Here is a 24,225-nt window from a genome sequence, read left to right on the forward strand (position 1 = left end):
AACTTTTATTCTTTTATTTGCATTCTAGGAAAACGAAAGAAGGAGACTTTGGGATGGGAGGGATGTTAACACGAATGAGGATTAATAGGATAAAAAAAAAATGGGGTACATTGAGGTAACGACAAATAAAAAGCAGCAAAAGGAAGGATAAAATATTCCAGTGATTGGTGTTGATTAAGTGATTAAATCTAACGTCTTTGTTTCTAGATAACACTAATTATAAACACTATGGGTCTTATTTGCACAGGCTGTAATCCCGCTACAGGCTACGGGACCGTCGATTCCGCCCCTCCTCTTCATCTTCATCCACTGCGTCTTCTTCTTCATCATCGTCGTCGCCATCGTCATCATCAGTCCATTTGGCCGCGCTCTCGCTTCTTGCCTTCTTTCTTCTGCTTCTTGGCATCTAGAGGACACCAAGAGAAGGAAAACGAGAACTTTTTGAGAATCATTCAATTATGAGCCCATGCTAGGCTTTCAAACAAAATGGTTGACTTCTTCCTGTGCCTTTTCGGGCATGGCTTCTTGGGACATTTTTGTGGGTCTACTCGTGCTGGACATACCCACCAAGTTTCATGTTGCTAAGTGTAACTGGCTTGGGGTGGGGGGGTGCAGATTATTATTATTTTTTATATATATATATATATACACGATTGGCACAACAGAGCCAATTTACCCTAAAATGGCTGCTTGAACACAAAATGGCAGACTTTCTATGTCTTTCCAGGCAGGGCACCTTGAGATTTTTTTGGTGGGTCTCCTTGTGATTAAACATGCCCACCAAATTTCATCTTGCTTTGTGTAAGTGCCTATGGGGAATGAATTTCTTTTGAAAAATGTAAGTAGCAAGGATTCCTGTAAAAGAACCCTAAAATGGCCACTTAAACCAAAATGGAGACTTTTCTGATAGACATTCCCACCAAGTTTCATGTTGCTAAGTAAAACCAACTTTGAGGGCTGAATTTTCCCAACTTTTCAATCAGCTCTGACCTGAGAATTTTCTGTATTATAGCAAGTCACACTTTTCCGCCACGCTCCACTCACACGCAATGGCGGATCGTCAAACCCTTGGCCATGTAGAGTCATTCATCTGTCTCGTACACGTGGTTCCAATTTTGTAGCTATCAGACCAAATCTGGAGAAGGACGACATTTTTGAGGAATTGAGCCGAAAATATCTGCTTCAAAGCGGGTCTCAAAATGTATACGTTCAAAGGGTTTTTGAGTGACAGCTACATGAGCATCAATTCTAATGAGGGCGGGCAGAAATTGGCTGTCACAAACACACACACACATACAAGGCAGGGTGACGGCAGCAGGAGTGCGGCAGGGAGCAGCAATCTCAGGCTGAGATGTGATTTTCCGTGTCTGCCAGTTGGGAGATAAGCAAGCCCCCCCCCCCCCCCCCCCACCCCCACACACACACACCCGAGAAGCAGAGGGGTTACCACGGGATTGGGATGGGACGGAGGGTGCACAAGGGATGGAAGAGATACAGTCGGCCTCCGGCAGACGGATCAGAGGGCTTAGGCGGGGGGGAAAAAAGCAAACAAAAACAGAAATGTTTAACCTCCACTGAGATGCCGTGTTTGCAATTCCAGAACAGGAGCGAGGACGGGACCGCAAAAGATTATGGTCGCAGTCCAAGAGCATCCATGGATTGCAGATCAAGCTCATCTTTTTCGGCGGATACCAACAATTTGGGTACACAGTTCTGCAGTAACGCTTTTTGTTTTCCTGTCTGCCATTTTGCCTTGAAGCAGCCATTTTAGGGATTTACCCCCTCCTTGGATCTCCTTTGGAAATTCAGCTCCCGAAGCCTGTTTCACTTTAATTCAACTTGGTAGACATGTCTATCATAAGTAGACCCACAAAAAAAGTCTCAAGAAGCAATGCCCATAAAAATGCAAAAAGCCCACCATATTGCTTTGAAGCAGCCATTTTAGGGGTCATCTCCATGGAGAATTAAACCCCTTGGATTTTCTTCAGCCCCAGAAGCCAGTTTCACTTAACAACTTGAAACTTGTTGGACACATCTATCATAAGTAGACCCACAAAATAGTCTCAAGAAGTAGTGCCCATAAAGATGCAGGAAGTCCACCATATTACTTTACAGCAGCCATTTTAGGGGTCATTTCCATGGAGAATTAACCCCTTGGATTTTCTTTGAAAATTCAGCCCCCAAAGCTTGCTTCACTTAACAACTTGAAACTTGGTGGACACGTCTATCATAAGTAGACCCGCCCAAAAAAAATCTCAAAAGAAGCAGTGCCTGAAAACACACAGGAGGCCCGCCATTTTTCTTGGAAACTGCCTTTTATAAGCATTGGTTCCAGAAAGCTTTGCACCTTGGATTTTTCTTTCCCTAGAGTTGATTTCACTTAGCACCTTGAAACTTGGTAGGCGCGTCTATCATAAGTAGACCCACCAAAAAGTAATATGCAGCAATGTTCAAAAAGGCACAAGAAGTTTGCCATGTTGCTTTTTTATTTTTGGGTCACAATGGTCTTTTACATGGTTGCCTCAAAGGCTGACTACTCCAAGAGATCTTTAGATAATGTTACCAAATTTGAACGACATACTGTACACTAGGCAGATGGCCAACCCAAAATGATGGGGAGTTTGAGTTTCCGTCATTGCACGTTGGCAAAGTTAAGAGTCTGAAACTCAAATTCCTGTAGTTTTTGTGTCACCAAACAAAGTGGATGCAAAAATGAGCAAATGAATGCAATGTTTCGGATTTTCCTACAGGCAGCGAAAAAAAGATGACTCGGGCACATTCGTCCCCTCGGGAATATCAAATTTGCTTCCCCTCCGAGTGCAGGGGAAAAATGCAGATTGAAACAGTGAAAGCAAGCCAGGCTCTAATAAACAATGCTTTCAGTGTTTGTAATAAGCAGAGTTGGGAGATGGATGGGCGGCCATTACTGCAAATGTTGTTTGTCACACAAAATGAAATAGCAGACAGACCATTTGCGCTCAAATCACACCGGCTCCTGTGTACTTTTGCCCCATAATAAGCCCCCTCGTGTTGCACAGCAAAGGAAAACCTCGACCAGGAATATGCTTCCAGTGCACTTCCATCTTAAGAGTGTGCATGAAAATTCTCGTATTAACATAAGATGTTAATACAAGTGTCAGAAAGTAAAACAGCCCCCACTTCCCACTAGTGTGCCTCAAGTGTGTTTCTGTGTCCTTCCAGCTTGTTATGTTGCCCCAATCACATTTGAGCTAATCGAATTCCTCCGGCTTAGCTGAGCGGTCATTAAAGGGAATTGAATTGGATGCGGGAGCGCCGCGAACGGCGCCGCCGCTGCCTGCTGTTCGCGCCGCATTACGGCAAACGATATGCACTGCGACAAGAGGACGCCGTTGCCTCTAATTTAACAAATCAACATGACAATAAAGTTAATGACAAAGTCCACAAAAGGGAGGGCTGTTCTCCTTTTTCTGCTACCCGCATTGAGTCAGAGGTATTTTTGATGCCTTATCCGAAATAAACATGGAAGGATTTACAAATTCAATTTAGTCACAAACGAAAATATCAAATCCTAATTAAGCAAATATAATGAACCCGCTTCTGAAGATCATACCGCATTGTGAGTATGCAGTGAGGGGAAATAAACATCTACTTGGGTATGACAAAACATTTAATTAGGTTATTTTATACAGAAAAATCTGACAAAGCCTGCAGGTTTCACAAACTTTTGAGCAGCACTGTGTGTATATATATATATATATATATATATATATTTTTTTTTTTTTTTTTTTTTTAATTTACACATTCATACATTTTGGTATTTATTTTGTACAAGTAACGAAGGTGATGTGTCGAATCTGCTGCTCTTAGTCATTCACTTACATTTACCTGAAGTATGCTAGCTTCTGATTGGTTCGTTTTAGTCAGCTGATAGGGGGTCAGGAAGTGTTGTCGCTCTCGCTGACCCGTGTATGACGAGGTTAAGAAGAAACCGTCTCCATCCCGCCTTTTCATTTTATAAAGAGTGTTCCATTAACCACAAACAAATCCTCACGTAAGATCCTGGTTTGACAACGTTTTCTCTCTCGCAAATTTGCCACTTAAAATGTCGCAAAGGTACGAGTTTTTTTCTCGGAATATTACCCTCCCTCTAAAAAAAAAAAATCGATATTTATACAAGGCCCTAAGACGCCTTCGTACGCTGATTCTCATCACTCAACTCAATTCTATATTTATAGAGCACTTTAAAGCAACCACCGCTGTTATCTTAAGATGGAACCCGGGGGCAGCAGATACAATGAAAACAGCAGGGGCCCCAGAATTGAACCCTGTAGAACACCATATGTATATAACCACATATTCGTTTGACCACTTAATTTTTTTGCACGAGAGGAATTACAGTAATAAAGAACCACTAGCGTAGATGATAAAATGCAAGTTATACAACACAATCTGCATATGACGCGGATGGCACTGCATTTTGTAGATGTGACTACTCTGGAATTGTCAAGCAGATGTTCCCCTCTCGGGACGGCATCTTCAGACCTCCGGTGTCCTCGCTCGAGCTCGCCACGCACTAATGCGAACGTTCACCCGGTTCGCCGCCCGGGTTACGCAAAGCTGGTGCGTGCGGTGTCATCTGCCGGGTGCGATAAGGCGGCCCGTTTGTGAGCGTTTGCCGGCAAACTGGCTGCGGCCGCCGCGCCGTGTTTGCGGGTCAATTACGTCCTGGTTTGCAGAGCTAACAAAAGGCCGTTGACTCACTCCTGGTTGGCTTGCCGCCTCGCGGTCAAATATTCCACGCGCTGTTTGACATTCTGCCGTCAGGTTTTTATTCCTGCGGCGGGAGGTGGGAGTTAGAAGCTAACAGCGTGTGATTACGTTTGAATAGTGAGTTAACCTCCTCACCTCGACTTTAACGCCATTGATCAGAGCCTCAAGCCCGCGCTTAAGTATGAGGCGAGAGCGAGGCGGGCCTACGCCGTTAATGGCGGCGGGAGATTCTGAAGGCGCAATCACAAGGATACATCAATTAAAGAACATTCAATGTCGCCGTGGAGAAGAAAGAAAGAAAGAGTGGCAACATGAAAACAAGCTTCACATTCCCTGGCGAGAAAAATCCTACAATGCTTCTTTCGTGATTGCTATTGTCGCACAGTAGTGGACTGGAACAGAATTTGAAATAATCATAATGTTAAATTGTTTACTGTGAAAAGCAAACCAGATGTTGCTGGGTTAAACACTCAAACATTCATTTTATGGTAATTTTCTGCTTTTCCTCTTCCTTTTTGGACATTTTATGATCACTTGGACATTTTTAAAACGTTTTTATCTGCCTTTCGTCTCTCTCTTTCTGACAAGTAAAACATTTGAACAATCTTTTTAATATTTAATTATTCATTTTTTATTTAAATCATTAATTAATTTGAATTTTATCTAAAAATAAATAGGAAAAAAAAAAATCTACAAATTTTTTAGAGATCCACACAGAGCCACGGGAGAGGGACTAAAGGGTCGCATTTGGCTCCAGAGCAACAGGTTGCAGACCCCTGATATAGTGGATGTCAATCATATTTGAACTGGATTATGAAATACCTACCTTAATTTAAATATCGAGTTTAATGAATGAAATTAATTTAATTATATTCATTCATGTATCGTTCCTAGTGTTTTTATTTAATTGTATTATTTTTTATTAATAGTTTTTATTTATTTTATATATTTTGTATATTTAATTTTTTTATTTAATTTTATAATTATATATATATATATATATTTTTTTATTTATTTATTATTATTATTTTTTTTAATTAAATTTATTGTAATCCAAGTGAATCGGGTCACATTGTAATTGAAGTGAATTGTACTGAAACCGCAGCAGATTTGGAGTCGATCCTATTGCAGTGAATGTTATTATAATTGGAGTGAATGGTGCGATAATTGGTGTGCTATCCCGCGGAGGCCGCCTCATCAGCATGCAGAACCCGGAACCAGTGTTTGGCTGGCGTCTGTGAGGTTGGCTTCTTTTAGCAGACAGCGCTATAGACAGCCTTACTGTGTCTGTGCGAGGCGCTGACGTGTCCATCCATAATTCATACGCCGACTTCCAAGCAGGACTTGCATAGGGGGTAGGGGGGGGGGGGGACGCCTGCTCCGCTATCCCCTACTTCCCCTACTTCACTGAGGCCAACACTGACACCTTTATTTATTTAAGGGTACAGTCTTATCAAGTCTATTTGAAAAACAGCCTAATTGCTGTAATAAAAAACGGCACGCCGAGTCAGGCAGTCGCCAACTGTGGAGTTCATGTCGGAATCTCAAGTGCAGAAAGTGAAGTGGCAAAAAGAGCGGGGGGGTCGGGTGGGTGGGGGTGGCTTGTCAGCATACTCCCAAAACACTGTCATGGTGCGGTTCATTGTGCAAGCCTCTTTCTTGAAAGGCAAGTTGCAAATATTCGATGGTGCTTCTACAGGAGCCTCCACATTGGACCAAAAAACTGCACCTTGCTGCACTTTTCCGCAGCGGGGACTTTAACCCAAGAACTCGGGGGGACTGTTCACTTCTTTCTTAACTCATTCACTCGCAGCCATTTTCACTGGAGCAACCGCCTTCGCTCCCGGCTGTTTTACTGGATTTTGACCGTTTTTTGCAAGGCCCACAGAATAGAATGTTCTATTGCTATAAAAACACGGAACCTGCCAAAAGAAAGATTAAAGTCTGTTTCTGTTTTGCAGCAATTAGCATTAGAATATAGCTACATTTCATCATTATTCACAAATCTGTTTAAAACAGTGTGGGAAAGAGCTTTTTGCAACATGGCCCTGGTTGATCTCTTATACTCTATACTTTTAACGTTTTTGTAGTCAGAGGCTGCATTATATCCCTAACAACAAAAAAACTAAAATCATATAAATATGTTTTTGGGAGCATGGTAATATTTAAAATTAACATTTTTATACATTTTTGGGAGCAAATGAGTGAAAAAACAAACTTAAAAGGTGTATCTTGAACCTCCTCTTAAAAATGTAAACAGTCTCTGTGGACCCGATGTCTTGTGGCAGGCAGGCTATTAGTTGAGCATCTTAATGGCTGACAGCTTTAGATCAAAATATACCAAATGAATAAAATAACTTATTTTTGGTCTTTCAACAATAAAGGCAGAGAACATTTGACTGTTCCACATTACTTTGTGCTTTTGTATTCCTTCAACTACACAAAAGAGCAAAATATTGACTGACTTTTACCAATGTTGAATGTTTTAATGTTATTAAGTAGGGAGGGGTGTGCCCCAAAAAAAAAATCTATTTTCATAAGGATCTCGATTCTAATTTAGTACGATTCAGAATCTATTTTAAAATGTCCCAAAATAAATTTTATTAAAATTATTTTATACTCTCTTGCCTTTGTCTGTGTGTGTGTACCTTTGTTGGGAGCGCTGTTCATGTTGTACCCGGTTTGGCCACTGAGGGGCAGTGTGGTTCCACGCGGTCTAATACATTATTAAGTTGTAGCCACATTAGAGAGCAGAAGGAAAAAGTCACGATCAAGTTATTCCAATAAAAGTTTGTTTTTTTCAGCGTGGAGCCGTTTATTTGAGTGATAAAAGTGCCGCGAGTAGCGCGCTAAGTAGCATTAGCGAGTCAGATTGAAGTAGATTATTACAATTCCTTGCACGTCTATAGATTGAAGCAAAATTCAATGTCAATCAAATCATTTTGAATCAAAAATCGTTCTTAATCAAAAAAAAGATTCTGAATCGAATCACAGACCCAAAAATTTGAATCGAATCCCACCCCTATTATTAAGCGTTCTTATTTTGTAATGTGTTAATGTATTAAAAAAAAAAAAGTTTAAAAAAGTAAATTGATACGATGCGAAACAATAAGGGCCTGACCAATTAATTGGCCGAGATTATCCGTTTTAAAATGGGCCAAAAATTGCTGTTTTTTTGTTGATTTTTAATTATTTTAAAATAGCTAACATCACTCGATTAAGTCGGAAAAGTAATTTGATATGATGCGATACAATTAGGGCCTGTTAAAAAAATAATAATTAAATGAAATGAAATATCATATTGTATTGCAATGTATCGTGTTTGTATCGTAGCATACCACATCGAAATTGGAGTGAATTCAATTCTAAAATAACTTAATGCGTTCGTTGTATTGCACCAAAATTGAGGTCAATCACATTGCATTGTCATTTTAGCGGATGGTCAAATTTTGCAACAACAAAAAATACGGAGAACAAAATGTTCTGAAAACTTTGAGTAGAAATGTGACTTTGGTGTCACGTTGTTGAACCTGAGTGGAACATTCCCGCTTGAGATGAAGGCGGGGCCACTTGTTATATGTATGAAGCGCTCACCTTGCAGCTTGGCCTTGGGAATCTTCCCGCAGGGCTTACTGGCCGTGACCGTGGGGGCGCAGGTGGCGTCCATGAGCGCCCTCTTGAGCACGCCCGTCCTGTTCTTCTTGCCCGTGCTCAGGTCGCACTCCCCCCACGCCTGGAAGTCGTACTTGCACTCCCCTGACAAAGAAATCAACATCTCAGTCGCTTATTGCCGCCAGATGCCTTTTTCTTCACCGTCGCTTATAGATGTCTGCTAACTGGAACAGATGGCGGCGGCGGCGGGCGGGCGGGCGGGCCAACATGATGGCACCCGCTAACAGATGAGCCCAATCGGAAGCGTCCCGGTTGCTGGAAATAAGGTCCAGATACAATCTTGTCAGCTGAAATAACTTGCACATATGTGCTTGGCCGTGATATAAGACGGAAGACACCTTCCATTCACCCCTGCGACGCATGCAATTTGCCCCGGGAAATGGTTGCTGTACATCGTCTTTTGCACGTGCTCATATCTCTCTCGCCGTCATTTTGTAAAGCGGAGGGATGCGGGGGGAGGAGGAGGGGAAAGCGACAGTTAATGAAAGACCCTCTTGTCATCGCCGCCGGATTCCCAGGGTGCTCATCAAGGGAGGGGGCGGGGGTGGTGATGGTGGTCGGGGGAGGTATTGGGTGATTGTTGTAAGGAGCCCATGGGGACATTCTGAGCACTTAAAAAAAAAAAAAGAAAAAAAAAAAAGAAGCCTTTAGTGTCTGGGCGAAGCATCCTGGGAATTTGGCAGGAAGCCCCTGGCCTGCCTTAACGCGGCCCAGGCACTCACCGGACATAAGATTAGTGACAATGAAAAGAAAATGACATCATGCTAACAGCTAATCCTAATATTTAGGTTTCCTCATTTAGCGACTATTGATGGGGGTGAAAAACGATTGGCGTTGATGCATTATACTCACCAAATCGGATCAGGGCAGGCATAATCAAAGTGAATCGTGAGTGGATCATAATTGAAGTCGAATCGTATTGTATTGTAATTGGACTTTGCATTTGACCTGAATTTTGCCGCATCAGAATCGTGTTGTATCATAATTTGAGTAAATTGTACCATATAGTTATAGGAGTGAATCGTATCATAATTGGAGTGAATCGTATCCTAACTGGACTGTATTATGTCGCAATATAATTAAAGTCATATCATATTTTCCTGTAATTGCCATGAAACGAATTGTATCATAATTGTCGTGAATTATTTCCTATCATAGATCATGGTATTGTATTACGTTGCATTGTATCATAATTGGACTTGGTGATATAATGACATACTGTAATTAAAGTGGATCAGATCGCAAGGCAACGTAATCAGAGTGAAAAATTTATCATCGTAACCAAAGTGAACGGAAGCAAAGTGATTATCTAATAAGTGGCGTAAATTGCATCGTATTGTAATCGGAATAAATAGAATGACATTGTGTGGCATCGTATTGTAATTGCCGTAAATCATTTCCTATCATATGGTATTGTATCGTAATCTGAGTAAATTGTTTCACATCGTATGACATTGGATCGTAATCGGAGCAAGTCGTATCACACGTATGGAATCATATCGTAATCGACGTATATTGTATCACATCTTATCGTAATTGGCATAAATCGTATCACATTACATGGCATTGTATCGTAATCGGCATGAATCGTATCACATTATAAGGCATCGTATGGTAATTGGAGTAAATTGTATCACATCGTATCATAACAGGAGTAAATCGTATCACACCGTGTGGCATTGTATCGTAATCGGCGTACATTGTATCATAATTGGCGTAAATCGTGTCACATTGCATGGCATTGTATCATAATTGGCGTAAATTGGATCACTCCATATGGTATCGTATCTCAATCGACGTAAATCGTATCACATCATAAGGCATCGTATGATAATCGGAGTAAATCGTATCCCATCGTGTGGCATCTTCTCGTAATCGGCGTATATCGTTTCACATTGTATCGTAATCGGCATAAATCGGATCATGTTGTATGGCATTGTATCATATTGCATTATATCACATTGTCAGTGGAGTGAATCATATATCATTGTAATTGGAGCGAGTCACACTGTATCATGTCCCATCGTATATTATCAGATTGTTATTGGGCTGTATCATATTGTATCGTAATTGGACTAAATGTAACGTGTGAATGGTATCATTGGCAGACGTGTCTCGTCTGAGAAAATTCCCTAAAAGTGTCCTGATCCCTTTGAGAAAGATACGGTCACTGACTTTGGGACAAAGAGAGACTTTTAAATTGCTTGGGGACAGAAGAAACAGTCGCCTGTCTGGACTTGTTGGCGGGGAAGAACAAGTGTTTTCAAATGTGAGCGACTCGCAGTCGAACTGGAGGACAGCTTGACAGCAGCAGCCTGGGGAGGGAGGGAGGGTGGTTGGGGGCGGGTATGGGGTCACTGGTGCGAAGCGTGAACCCAGACGGAAAACTGAACAGAAAAAGTGGAACTTTTGCTTGGAGAATTGTGCTAACTTGATGTCGGAACGCATCTTTCTCATTGACATTTTTCTATTGAATACAGAGCAAGGGTTCACCTCCGAACTTCTTCTTCCAGTTGCAGGGGATCTTGCAGCGCTGCGTTTTGATGGTCTGCTTGCAGTCGGTGCCGGTGCGCGTGCCCTCGCGGGTGCCAAGGCCGCAGTCGCCCTCGTTGGCCACGCAGACGCTCCACTGCCACTCGCCGCAGTCCGACTTGCGCTCCTTCTTGCCTGCGGGGGGCGCACAAATACTTTCATCTTCACTTCTGCTCAACCAGCACAATCGAGCGATTACATAAAAAACGATTTCATTATCGAGTTGGCTAACTGCAAAACAAATATTGATCGATTTTTTTATTTATTTTTATGATCAACAAAGACAGCAGCTGTTTGAATATGGCACCTTGTTTGTCCAATTTGCCTCCTTCGGCTGCCATGGCGGTGAGCACCAGCAGGGCCATGACGGCAGCTCGCACGCTCCACTGCTTCTGCCCGTGCATCCTGACAACAACCACACACAAAAGTAGCTCTGAAGGGCAAATGTAAACCAACAGAAAAGTCAATTTTGTTACAGGCTCCATTTTCAAATGTTGCTGTCATATCCTCCTAAACTTAAATTTAAACTGAGCTTAGCAGCACTAGTTCCCTCGTACAGTAAGTCTGCTTTGTTATCAAATGTTCAGCAAGACAGGTGTGTCAGGCTGTCAACATCAAATCATGCACAGTCATTTACGCCTCTCAAAAGTAATCAAACAGCACTTGAACTTAGCTGAGCGGCGCTAGCCGTATTAGCATTAGCAGTGCTACACTAGCGCCGCTCGCTACATTAGCATTAAAGAGTCGTCACGACGCCGTGACACGCTGTCGGCAACAACTTCAAAATAACAGCATACCAAGGCAGTTGGGCTTCCATCTACCCATTTTTATTCGAATTTTCAAGAAATGCGAAAATAAATGAGAAATTCGGGAGGGGGAAAGGGCTATGGGAACTGGTTTGGCAAATAACCGCTGGATAGACCGGATATACGTCGCACGTTTTGACCGGATATTACGTCACACGTACGTTTGTAGTCCCAAAGCAATGTAAGCGAAAATGATTGCTATTTTAGATGTAAAACAACAAAGAAACGCTACGGTTTACCAAGAATTACAAAAGAAAACTCATACGACGTCATCGCATGGCGCAGTCCTTCCTTTTTCTTCTTCTTTTAAATGACTGTTGGCTCACATCTCTATGGTGTATACCGCCACCTACAGCGGCTAGTAAGGTTTATTTTGAAGTTGGCCTTCTCACACACAGCACGTTACCATCATGAACAAGTGTTGCTGTGACTGCGGCGTGACCAGACGTCCCGTTTTGGTCGGCACAGTCCTGATTTTGAGCCTTGGCTATAATGCGTGACCGGGTGAATGGCACAGCCAGCTTCCAGTAGCTCTCATGCCCGGGCAAAAAAAGTTGACATGTTGATCACGGGTGCTTTGACACATGATTTTTGTTTGTCTCTTTCTTTTGTAAGCATCCTGCACCGATAAAAATGAAAAATAAAAATAAAAAAAATCCGGCAGGGAGAATAACATCCGCGTGTCACTTGAAATGAATCATAAGCTCGTGCTGAACTTGCGTTTAACTTTGAACACACTTTGAATGTGAAATTGAAATCATGTGTTTCAAAATGACGCTTGAAGGCCGTAATGAGTCGCGCGGCTGTCATGGAGGGCTGAAGGCGCCCGCGCGCGCGCGCTATTGATTTGACGCTTGTTGCAAAACACATGAAACTCATCCCGGCGGCCGCCATGACTTTGCATTGAAGCAAAAAGCAATAAAAGGATCACACACAAAAAAAATCCTCATCTTGCCACTATAAAGAGGTCCTATTGGTTTTGAAGATAAGACGGTGTCTGGAGCTTTGGATGGCGGCATTCGGATGACTTCCATTAAGTGTTTGTCATGCCTTTGTCCTCTGGGAACTCGCAAGTTTCGGGAGCCATATTAACGAGATTTCATCCTGCCGTAATTTAAAGAGGCACAAATGCAGAACTTTACTCAAGAAGGAGGAACTTTACAGGCATGCCGCAATGGAAAAAACCCATGTTGGGTTTTGAGGCTCAACGTACTGTTTTTGTTGTTGTTGTTTTTAAACCACAAAAACATGGTGCGATTGTCAAGGAAGAAGCGGATTGCCACAAAGACAGGAAACAAACGGAAGATTTCAGAGTATATTTTGAGAGGTTGCTGGCAATGATTGTTTGCCTCATTCCCTCACTTGCACCTGTGACAGAGACTCCCTACACTTTGCTTTCTAGCCACATGTACAGTACATATCAAATTATAATTAATCTGTATATACTAGTACTACTATCATCCATGCATCCATTTTGTATACAATTTTAGACCGTTTTTGTCTAAAATGGCGCAAAAGCCCTGGCTAATAGGAAAGTAGTAATTGATGTCAAGAAAGTATTGTTGAGGTGATAACATCTCAACTGAAAGACGAGTTTTGGGCATTGGGAAGTCAGCAAACACCAGACGCCATTTCATGTGCCTCTAGAAAAAAAAGAAAAAAGCTAAAAAAATTAATTAAAAAAAGAAAGAAAAAGTATTGCTTAAAAAAATGCTGAAAATGCTCTTAAAGTATTGCTTAAAAAATGCTTTAAAAAAATGTTAAAAAAATATTGCTTTAACAAATTGCTAAAAAAATAAAAATGAAAAATAAAGTTTGGATGTTCTAGTAGGCTTTCTATTAAAAAAAAATCAAAAAAAAAATCCGTCACCAAAAAACGAGCATTTGAAAAGGGGTGTGTAGACTTTTTATATCCACAATGCAGTCGAGTCTCCGCAAAAATGAAAGTAACAAACGCACGTCGACATTCCAACCAACCAATCAGAGGGCGTCTTCAGCCAACTCGTTTAGTCGACACGCTGACGTGTGATCAATGGCATTGAATCCACTCTGGGGAGTCGCGCGGTGGATTAGTGGCGCCGCTGGGACGCGCAGCTATCAAATCGCCCATTTGGCTTATTGATGTGCAACACACAGCTGGGCCCTCCTACACAATGGGAAGGGGGGGAGGCAGATAAATGGGGGAGGTGGAGTCAATATTCGGACCGCAGATCGATGGACCCTCACTGAGCGTGTGCAAACACGAGAGGAAGAAGATGTTGACTGATGAAGTACTGTTTGATAACCATTCATCCAAATGTACTTTTTAAATAGTAAATAAATTAAGTTTGGACAGTTTCTCATCCTATAGCACAAGAAAGTGATTTTATTTTTATTAATTAAATAAGAAGAAATTACATTTAAAAAAATGAAATGAATATTGATTGTCCTAACAAACTTTGTTGATTTTATTTACATAAAATAAAAATAGAGAGATAAAAAGATTTTAAAACATGGAATAAAGGGAAATTTAAATTAAATGGATAATGGAAATTTTACAAATTACTTTTAGTATGCATAATTTGTAGCATATCTATCTAGTTGTTGTTTTTTCAAATAGGGTCAAAAGATAAAAATAAAATGTTGTGAAAAATATATTTAAAGGTAAATTACATAAAATTGACCTCAATTTAAATGTCAATAATGACAATTTTATACTAAATAAATATTAATTTATCAGAAAAATTTAATTGATAGGATTTAAAAAATATATATAATACAATTAAACAATCTGATAAATTGAATAAAAATTTACAAAAATAAATTAAAACAATTATATTTCATTAAGTTTTATTAATACCAATTGAAATGTAAAAAAAATGATATTAATCTGCCTGGCCTACATTACTAAATTTTATAATCAGAAAAATATAATGGAGATATATATTTTTTTAAAGAACAAAAAGACAAACAATCTGATAACATTGAATAAAAATGTACAAAAATAAAATTCAATTACATTTGATTAAATTTTATTAACACTGCACTGAAATTGTAAGAAATTGCCCTTTTTTATACCAAATAAATATTAATATGTCTGGTCTACATTGCTGGATTTTATAATTAAATTATTGATTTCAATACATGGAATGTTTTGATTATTACCAGAGTTCATTTTCCCTTAAAATCCTTATTAAGCACATTTGTGTGCTCCCGGGGGACTTCGTCCAGTCTTACAGGTGCTCCACTTGTTTCCTTTTTGTTTGGAGTATACTTGGCCCTAATCCAAGCCCATCATGATGAACCCCGAATGGCGGAATGCAAATGCGGCTGCGATGCCTCCCGCCCGTCTCCTCGTTTGATCCCAGACAATAAACTGGCTGGCGTCCTTGGACAAAGTCGCCCAGAGAGAGTGAGAACATCTCATCTGCCCGCATATTGAACAGGATTTATTTTGAAGCCTTTTTTTCTTTCTTTTTTTCTTTTATGATCCGTGAGCAGACGCCACTCTAGAAATTCCGGCACAAACAACTTAACGGACAATGTGAAAAGAGCGAGGGGATATCTGATAGCGGAATAGGAATGGGGAATACAACAGGAGGCGACTCTGGTGGAAATGATAGAAAATAAAGTGCACTGATATTATGTATAGCTACTACGCAATGTGCTTTTTATCCTATGCGAAGAGCGAGTACTATAACTGCAGCTTACTGAGCAATTGTGACTGTCTCCTTTCAACATTACCTTTCTGAAAATGGCTTCCAGGACAAGATTTGATTTTGAGAAAAATACTCCACAAGTGCACATGTACATACACTTTTCATAACTTCCATTAACAACCCAGGATAAACTTCACATTCTACAAGAAAAAACGGAAATAGACGCCGGTTCACTTTTTGTCCTGAACTTTTCTCTGCCTTTTTAACTCTCTCAATACATATAACGTATATCAATACGTCATAAGCTTCTTTCTTTTTTTTATACAAGAGTGTACGTGTAGTGTAAGATTAAGCTTGACTGCAATGTTTTTTTTAAAGAAACGACCAGCAGGTGGCAGCAAGTAGCAGATCAGCCAGTATCACGTAAGGATCTTGTTGTAGAAGAAGAGAAACAGGAAGTGTAGATTGGGACGTGTGTCGTCTGTCACGACGAGCGTGTTGTAGAGCAGCGAAGAACAGCGGAAAATAAGCGATCAGCAAAACAAAACAGCAGGATTGCTTTTTGGCTTTAAAAAAAAAAAGAAAAAGAAATAATAACAACGATGATCCGCGGAGTTAACGGCTCGTTTTGCCGGTCACGTTGACCCCTGGACAACTGGATGTTGCGGCAGAGCTGCAGTTAGACCAGTTAATTGTTATGTTGTTATCAAAAGCACGTTTTGGAACGTTGTTTTATTGCACTAAAACATTATTTAGATGTTTGAGCTGTCGCAAAAGAAAAAATAGTAGTGTTAAAGTCGAAGTTGTGCTTGAAATGTTTGTTTTACAAAAAGCTCATTTTTTTACGTTTTTTTTTCTCAGGAATCGGAATTTCGACAAAACTTGCCTATATTCCAACGCTCCTAACTAAAGAACGGAAAAAGATAGAAATACACTTCTATCTAATCTTTCTTTTGGTATGTTCCATGTTTCTATAGCAATAGAACACAATATTTTGTGGGCCTTGCGAGATCAGTCAAAATCCAGTAAAACGGCTGGTATTGAAGGGGGTTGCTCCAATGAAAATGGCTGCGATTCAATGAGTTAATGAAGTCTTCTCACTGCGTCTCTTCTTTTTAAAGGTTAAAACAATCTAAAAGTGCCTGAGGCAGCTTGAAAGGGGGCTTTGAAGGGTTAGTTAAAGTCCACATGGGATACTCTTGGGATGACAGAAAGGCCCCACCTGCGGCCTCTCCGGGTCACTTGGTAGATAAGATAAAGTAAATAAAAGAAAAATATGCAGCATTATATTACACAACGGGCCGTTCTAATGTCAGTCGATACAACATCAACGGGTATTTTGGCCTACGAGCTAAGCAGAGAAATGTGACTGATGCAATAAAAAAATAAAAAAGATCAAGACACACACCCGACTCAAATGATTACTGTTGATACGGCAAACTTGGCCATCATTGGCTGCAGGTCACGCTACATCGCGTGGCCTATTTGTGCTGCAGGGAATTTGCTGCGCTCAGTACTCGAATTGTGGCAGTTTTCATGGTTTAAATGTTGTAATCCCTTCATACTACGTTGATCAACAAAAGAAGGGGTTTGGAAAAATATGTGCGACATGAGTATAAAACAGGATGTATGGTGTTCCACAGGGTTCAATTCTGGGGCCTCTTCTGTTTTCATTGCAAGCCGAAATTCACCTCATCTACTCAAAAGAGGTGCTGATCCCAAATCCAAAGTGATGCAAAGCCGCCATCGACAGGCGTCTGTAGTGAGTGAGTGTCGGGAGTGAACTGATTAAATAAATAAACAAATCATGCGTATGACTCAATCACAGCCGTAATGAGGCCCAAAAGTACACAAACATCACTCTCTGTTGTGTGATATTGCTTAATGATATCAAACTCTTTCCACTTGATGGCGTGGTTAGCATCACTGGCTTCTCTGGATTCCACCGCCATTCCTCAGACGGCGACTACATCCGCACGCCCACACTGGCAATATTTCCCCCACGGATGCCAAACCTGACAGGCAGCGTGGCTGAATGTGCAACCCACGCCACCATCTCGCACGTCATACAAAAGAAGACGGGAAAAAAATCTATACACCAGCAGCAGCAGATGCAGCACGCCACTCAAATGGGCCCAATTAATTTTAATACACGCCAGGGCCGTCAACACAAAGTAATGCATAACAGGAAGCTGTAATGGAAATAAAAAAAAAAGCTTGCAGACGGTTTTGATTCAAGGATGTATCCAACACTTCGCACAGCACTCGGGAGCGTCAAGGTCAAGTTAAACGTAAATAACCGCGAGAACCGGCAGCTTGCGAGAGATTAAGGGCTGTAACAAGCAACGTCACGAGGTGAGTATTTATAGTTTATATATTAACACTTGTTTTCCCACTCTGGAATGCGGGGGGGGGGGGGGGGGGGTGTCATGGCTAGTACCACTGAAAACTGTCAATTGTACAATATAGAAACAGGTAGGGCTATAAACCAATTTCAAACCATCAAAAATCAGAAGAAGGTCTCGTGTGGAAAAGGCCAGTACAGCATAATTGCATGTGTGGATGAACGGTAACGTGGATTATTAGACTTGAATAGAGAGACAATTAATAAAATGAATACATGAAACGAGACAAAGTGCCATTTCTGCAGAAATTGCGTGGGAATGCTGAGATTTGATGAGACCGTAAACTCACTGGTGACACATTGCAAACACGGCAACCCCCCTCTGGGGTCCCTGGCTCCTACTTTGACGGTCACCCCAAACAATATCATCTACGATGTTGTTAAAATGACTCGAAAGGACTTGAAACTCAAAAGTGTAGGACTTGAGGGCAAAGACTTGAGACTTGCAAAACAACGACTTGCTCCCCCCTCCCCCACCTCTGGTTGTTACATATACCTCCAAATATGCCTCCATATGCCAAGTATGACCCCTAGAAATGTATTGTGATGGGATGATTAATATTGTATAGACACCACAATAGCACTGATGTCTTTTTTTTCTCTACCCATAATGTGTGGCTTTGTTTTGCTGGCCACAGCGGTCCCCCGGTGGTGTCGCTGTCAGCAGAGGACCCTCATGATCCATCGTAATGGTGCTGGCCATCAGCAGCCTTTCATGGCAGTATTGAGCGTCTTTTTCCCCCCCCCATCTTTTGGTCTCAAACAAAAGCAGCTGATGGTCTCGCTATTTACCTGCCAGGGGGCATACTCGGTATGTGTGTGCGGCTCTTTTTTTTGTTCGATGCCCATTGATTCGGCTGCACTTATTCTCTTTTCGAGTCGAGCGAGTGATGTTCGCGCCTCCTCCCTGACCCCCGTGCACGCGCGCGCTCAAATGGATTTTTTTCTTTTTTTCCCGGCTAAGCCGTCACATATTGCGAAGATGACCTTATCATCGCCACACTGGCCTCCGGTGGCAGCGGAGAGTTATTGCCCGAGATGGTCGAAGTAAAGGAGTTTATGGCAAATCTATGGAATGATCCTCAAACTTTGACGTGGCTGAATTTGATGGATTTGAAGTTCGTCAAAGTACAAGCCCTGTAACCTGGGCCCCAAAATGGCTACTTCAAGCCAAAAATGTTCAGCTTCCTGTTTAATTTTAAAAAAAAAATGGGTCCCTGAGACTTTTTTGTGCATCCTGTTAAAACAGACATATCGAACCCAATTATGGATTAAATTAATGTCATGGGCTCCATCTTTCTATCTTTCAAGCCCAGGGATTTATCCAAAATGTAACCAAAATTGCTTACTAACTGTTCAAACATGGGTCCTTGAGACGATTTCATTTGTCCAGCTATGATGGACATGTCCACAGAGTTTGGTGTTGATCAGTCAAATTGGTGTTAGGGGCAAATTTTTCCAAACTTTCAAGCGCTGGAATTTGGCCAAAATGGCTGACTAGCTGTGCAATACCAGACCCAGACATGGGTCCTTAAGTAATTTCTCCCGCTATGATAAAAATGTCCAACCAGTTTCGTGTTGAACTGGTGTTGGGGGCAAACTTTTTCAAACTTTTGAGCACTGCAATTGACCCAAAATGGCAAATTCTAGCTGTTCAATACCAAACGTGGGTAGCTTGTGATGAGTTATTAACATTGTTTTTCAGTTTCAATTTATATTTTAGCCGTTTTGGATTTAGTTATAGCAGTATGGCTCAATGAATAGAATTGTATTATCTGTCTCACTCTCAGAAGAAGGGCAACGGGTTTTTACATTTGCTATCAGGAAGGGAGTCTGGTACCGGTCTCTGTCGGAAGAGGGGAGGCACAGGCTGATTATTGTTTTTCTCTAATCTGATTTATACCCATGGGAACAGAAGGGGGGATTTTCTTGTATTCACTAAGTGTAAACAAATGTACTGTAGGCTGATGGGAGGAAACTTTTCGTATTCACCCACTTTTCAATAAATAATGATGTGCCGGAGTAGAGAGACACACAATCTGAACAGATACTGTTTGAGAGAGTTCAATTGTTGTCATCAAAAGCTTTTGATACCTTTGCAAAGGGACTTCTTCACCAGGATCTCACCATTCAGTTAATTGAACACGTAAAGAGTACAATACTTAATATTGTCTACTCTAACACTTGAGACTTTTTTGTATTGTATTATGGCAGACATGTCCACCTAATTTTGTATCGTTATTCTCGTCTTTTATTTACTCCTTATGTCCCCAACAACCTTCTACTTTTGTCTATTGAGATGCAAGAGCTGGAGGTTTGTCCGTGTTGTTCTTTCTGCGTATGAGCACATAATTACACGTCCACTTTAATACTCTGCAAAAATGTGACGAAGAACAACACACTCGCAGGAAACCCCGCCTCCGACGGCCCTTGTTTGTCGCCGGCCCGCAACGCCAGTATCGCCGCCGCGACCTTCCATGTATCAAAGCCAGCTCGCAGACGCGCAACAGTCTCAATCCACTCCGTTCGGGGAGCGCCGTGACAGTCTTATTTCCCCGAAACCGGCGGCGGCCATTTACCCGGAATGAGTGGGAGGGGGAGGCGGGGGGGGGGGGGATTGGACATCCCTGATCCGTCAAGGATGGAGCGCCGGAGCAAAAGCACATCCTTCACTACGAGTGCCTCGACATTTCAAACAAGGAGATAGACACAGCGGACTCACTGAGGTAAAAGAAGTGCGACGGGCGCTGTGTGAAAGGGAGTAGCGGAAAACGCACACACAGGCATTTGAAGTTAGCAACATTACAGGAGAGACAATCGACTGCCCACTAAAGCCACATTTTTCCAGTTTTTTCAATGTCACTGCTTTGTTTGAAAGGTACAGAAATGGAACGAGAGTACGAAAGTGACGCGGTGGTATTTCTGGCATCAAAAGGTAGTATCAGAGTTGCTGTTCTGTGTGAAAGGTACCAATGCAGAATTGGTGTACAAAGAGACTGATCCAAGACTCTAGTCCAGGGGTGGGCACACTCGGTCCTCGAGGGCCGGAGCCCCGCAGGTTTTGGATGTTTCCCTTCTCCAACACAGCTGACATATGATCAGCTCATCAGCAAGCTCCGCATAAGCCTGATAACGATCTTGTTGATTTGAATCTGCTGTGCTGGAGCAGGGAAACATCCAAAACCTGCAGGATTCCGGCCCTCGAGGACCGAGTTTGCCCACTACTGCTCTAGTCCCTTTTCACACTGCTCATCGAAGCTGTCCTTGAGTTGCTAACCCAGTTAACATCTGTAAATCGCCAGCAGATTCCAGACAGGTAGGTCAAGGCTCGGTCCACGACTGTTTGCGGCTCGACGAAATGTGGATTCGGAAAGAGAAAACTAAACCCGCCTTTCTCCCCTCTGTTGTTTGTTTGCAAAGACCGGCTGTCTTGCAATAAAGACTGTGGACGGAATACTAATGCTTGTGACTCATGTTGCCGTTCCCTCCTTTCACACTAGAAACGCCGGAATACTTCATGAACGTATGGAATCTGCAAGCACATCCATGCCCCCCCCCCCCCCCCGCATCCATGTTTGATGCTATCTTCTCATATATCAACGGCGCACCCTCAGGGCTCGGGTAAAAACCTGTCGAGATCCAAACAAGGGTTACACAACCCCCAGGCAAAGGAATGACAGGAAAGCAGTAGAGCGAAAAGCCAATCGGCAAACTTGACGGAATTCTGTGCCTCCCCGCCATTAGCATCGCAATTAGCTAACGGATCGGAAAATGGAGGCGCTAAGTGGCAATGGTGTTCCGTGGCGACGCTTCGGATCAATGGGACGTCTCGTCGAGTGACCAAAGCGGTGTTTACGCCGGGCATTCCCTCAACGGGAATGATTACAATATCACTAATAATGGCTCTGGATCCACTGGTGGCCACAATTTCTCCGACAGGAAATGAGATTGCATTGATTTCGGTGGTCTTTATGTGCAGCTTTGGAGCCAGAATGGCGGCTTGTTGCTAATAGACGCTCAGTCAGAACCTTTGTGAAAGTTGCCCAACTTTTATTTACACTCCGGACAAAGCGGTCAGTGGACGTCATCAAAGAAACCACAGAAGCGTAACCTGACAACATACAAAGCGTAGACAATGCCGGACTGCTTTTTTCGAAAATCTTTTCAGTTGAAATGGGTTTACTATTACAGGATCCATCGCCGTAGAACTGGACGGTGTACACCGGTCTTGGTGCCGTAAATCATCTGTGGCTGGAACCTCTGCCACCTTTCATGAGCTCGCTAGTGATAGCTCCGGTGGATCCTACGCAACTTCCTCCCATCCATTCTGTCATGATGACCTTTCACCTCCAGCACTGGCTCCTCGGTTGCGGCGCTGCCACGGATGTCCGTGCGGCTCCTTGGGCCCAGCAATCGGACGCCTGCTTCCGTGGGAATGATGGTCTCGACGGAGGACTTCCAGAGTCCTTCATTGCCGTCCCCAACTGTGTCCGCGGGTCTCCTGACGAGGATCGTCCCGCAGTTCTGCCACCGTTGACGCTGGTTCTTAAACTTACCGCTCCCTTCTTACTATTTCCATCTGTTTTGCATAAAGCGTCTTTGAATAACCATTGTTTGAGACGCCATCTTTGTCAATAGGGACTGGCGGAAAATTGGAACAGTTGTGTGAAGTGCGACCTTAATGTTCGAGTCTTTCATAAGAACTCTAACCCAAAGTTGTTTCGGTCTACGCTGCTACGAAAATGTCTATATCCTCACAAGCTACTAACACGGAATGTGGTATGAAGACAAGCATCTTCTTCAGGATGGTCAGGACAGTGGAACGTATTTGCACATTTGGGGGGGGGGGGGAGCTCACCAGCAGACCCCCCACCCCTCCATCCATTCCGGCCTCATTCTCCTGCTTTCTATTCGGCGCTCTTCCTCAGAGGCCCCCTTGCTCCCCATGGAGGTTCATTCTGCTCATGTGAATGGTCGTTGAGGTGGAGGGGGTCAGTGAATGCACCACTCACTGTGAGCATCCTCACAACACCCCCCCTCCTTCCCACTCTTATGGACCCTTTTCACATCACCCCCGCCTTCACAGGGACACCCCCGGAGTGGCCTTATTGCTCCTCTGTGGAGAAGCGCTCCTCAAAGACACAGAAGGAGGAAGATGAAGCCCCTTTGTGCTCCATAGGCAGCGTCACATGGTCTTGGAGCACTGACATTCCCAAAGGTCTCCTTAAAGGCAAAGTGAGGAAAGGGGTCCGAGACTTGTTTATGTGTTTGCCCCTCTGCTCCCCGATCTGCATTGTGTTTGGAACTTCCTCGGAAAACTTCTTCAGCTCATCCGCCTCTTTCGTTCCGACCACCGCCGTGTGTTGACACCTCATTTTGAAAGGGATGGGAAGGGGGTGAGGGGCGCGGGGGGTGTGGGGGGTGCTTTTGTCTGTGGCAGGAATGCATATAAGACGGGAGAGTGTTTGCCGAGGGACACCATGGCAACGGCAGCTGGACGGCGGCGATAGAATACACCCGGTAAGGTTTGTCATTCCGCTCAGGCCTGACCCAAATGGCGGCGTCCTGGGACAAAAGTGGGCCCTGTCAAATAGCGCACATGATGCTCATCGGAATATATACCCACATGTCGCTTTTCAAACTCGAGGACAGAATTACAAACATCTTCAGATGAGTTTTACACAGAGAAAAAAAACCAGACAACTTCATACAGTAATGGTCTTTCCTTATAAGCTTCCTCACAGACAATGTCCCACCTTGGGAATACGGCCAGATTGCATTCATTACATTTACTTTCCTTCAGAACACCGAAACTGGAAAAAGTCCGCTTTGACCAGCAGTGTAAAAGGGGCTAGTGTCAGGTGTTAAACTTCAACCTCTCTTCCGGTTTTTCCCTATATGGTGAAATCCCACCTATTACCTGGCTCTGACACTACCTCCAAAAAAAGATACCGTCAGATCAACATTGTATGCCCATTTTTGTCTGTACCTTTCACGCATAACAGTGCCTCCAAAAAAGTGTCGCAACATTCCACTTTTTAATGTGCGCCATCATTCCCACATGGCAAAATAACTTCATCAAATGTTGGGAAAATTTCCCAAAGTTTCATCGCAAACTTCAACCAATACTTTAGAGAGGCCCCGACTTCCCCGGAAGTAAGCGCATCCCGCCTTTTCAAAACAAAGACGCACTTACTTGATCCCGAGGTCTGCTCGTTGTGTCGGCACTGTCGGGAGAAAAGTGTTCAGTCCTCTAGGCTCTTTTCATCGGAATCCTCTGTCCCGTTTTGCCCTGCCTGCCTCGCCACTACGCCTTCCTTCTCTTTGTGGGCTGAGCATAGCGTGTGTGTGGGGGTGTGGGGGTGTGTGTGTGCGAGTGTGTGCGTGTGTGCGTGCATTAGGGGTGGGTCAGTGATAGTTG

General features: G+C 42.8%; 1 protein-coding gene across 2 annotated transcripts; it reads right to left on the bottom strand.

The window, feature by feature from the left end:
- On the bottom strand, window positions 1–24,161 carry ptn (pleiotrophin). 2 transcript variants are annotated; one of them, XM_086058273.1, is made up of 5 exons: window positions 24,001–24,161; window positions 11,264–11,361; window positions 10,918–11,091; window positions 8,347–8,508; window positions 1–406 (listed from the first exon to the last, which is right to left on the bottom strand). In XM_086058273.1, the coding sequence occupies exons 2-5, from the start codon at window positions 11,358–11,360 to the stop codon at window positions 351–353; spliced, it is 489 nt and encodes a 162-aa protein (XP_085914399.1). In that variant the 5' UTR covers window position 11,361; window positions 24,001–24,161; the 3' UTR covers window positions 1–350. The 2 variants fall into 2 exon arrangements, with proteins under 2 accessions (XP_085914399.1, XP_085914398.1); XM_086058272.1 differs by lacking the exon at window positions 24,001–24,161 and adding an exon at window positions 11,754–11,855.
- Window positions 24,162–24,225: the final 64 nt, after the last annotated feature.

Source organism: Leptonotus elevatus, chromosome 17 (assembly GCF_054856555.1).
Source record: "Leptonotus elevatus isolate MCC_2025b chromosome 17, RoL_Lele_1.0, whole genome shotgun sequence".
Taxonomy (NCBI): Eukaryota; Metazoa; Chordata; class Actinopteri; order Syngnathiformes; family Syngnathidae; genus Leptonotus; species Leptonotus elevatus.

Excerpts from the sequence above, each read along its gene's own strand:
- ptn (XM_086058272.1), bottom strand. The coding sequence starts at position 11,773 with ATGGAAGCCCAACTGCCTTG. Across the intron at positions 11,092-11,263 it reads AGGCAAATTGGACAAACAAG|GCAAGAAGGAGCGCAAGTCG; the intron begins GTGCCATATTCA and ends CGCCCCCCGCAG. Across the intron at positions 407-8,346 it reads TCCCAAGGCCAAGCTGCAAG|ATGCCAAGAAGCAGAAGAAA; the intron begins GTGAGCGCTTCA and ends GGTGTCCTCTAG.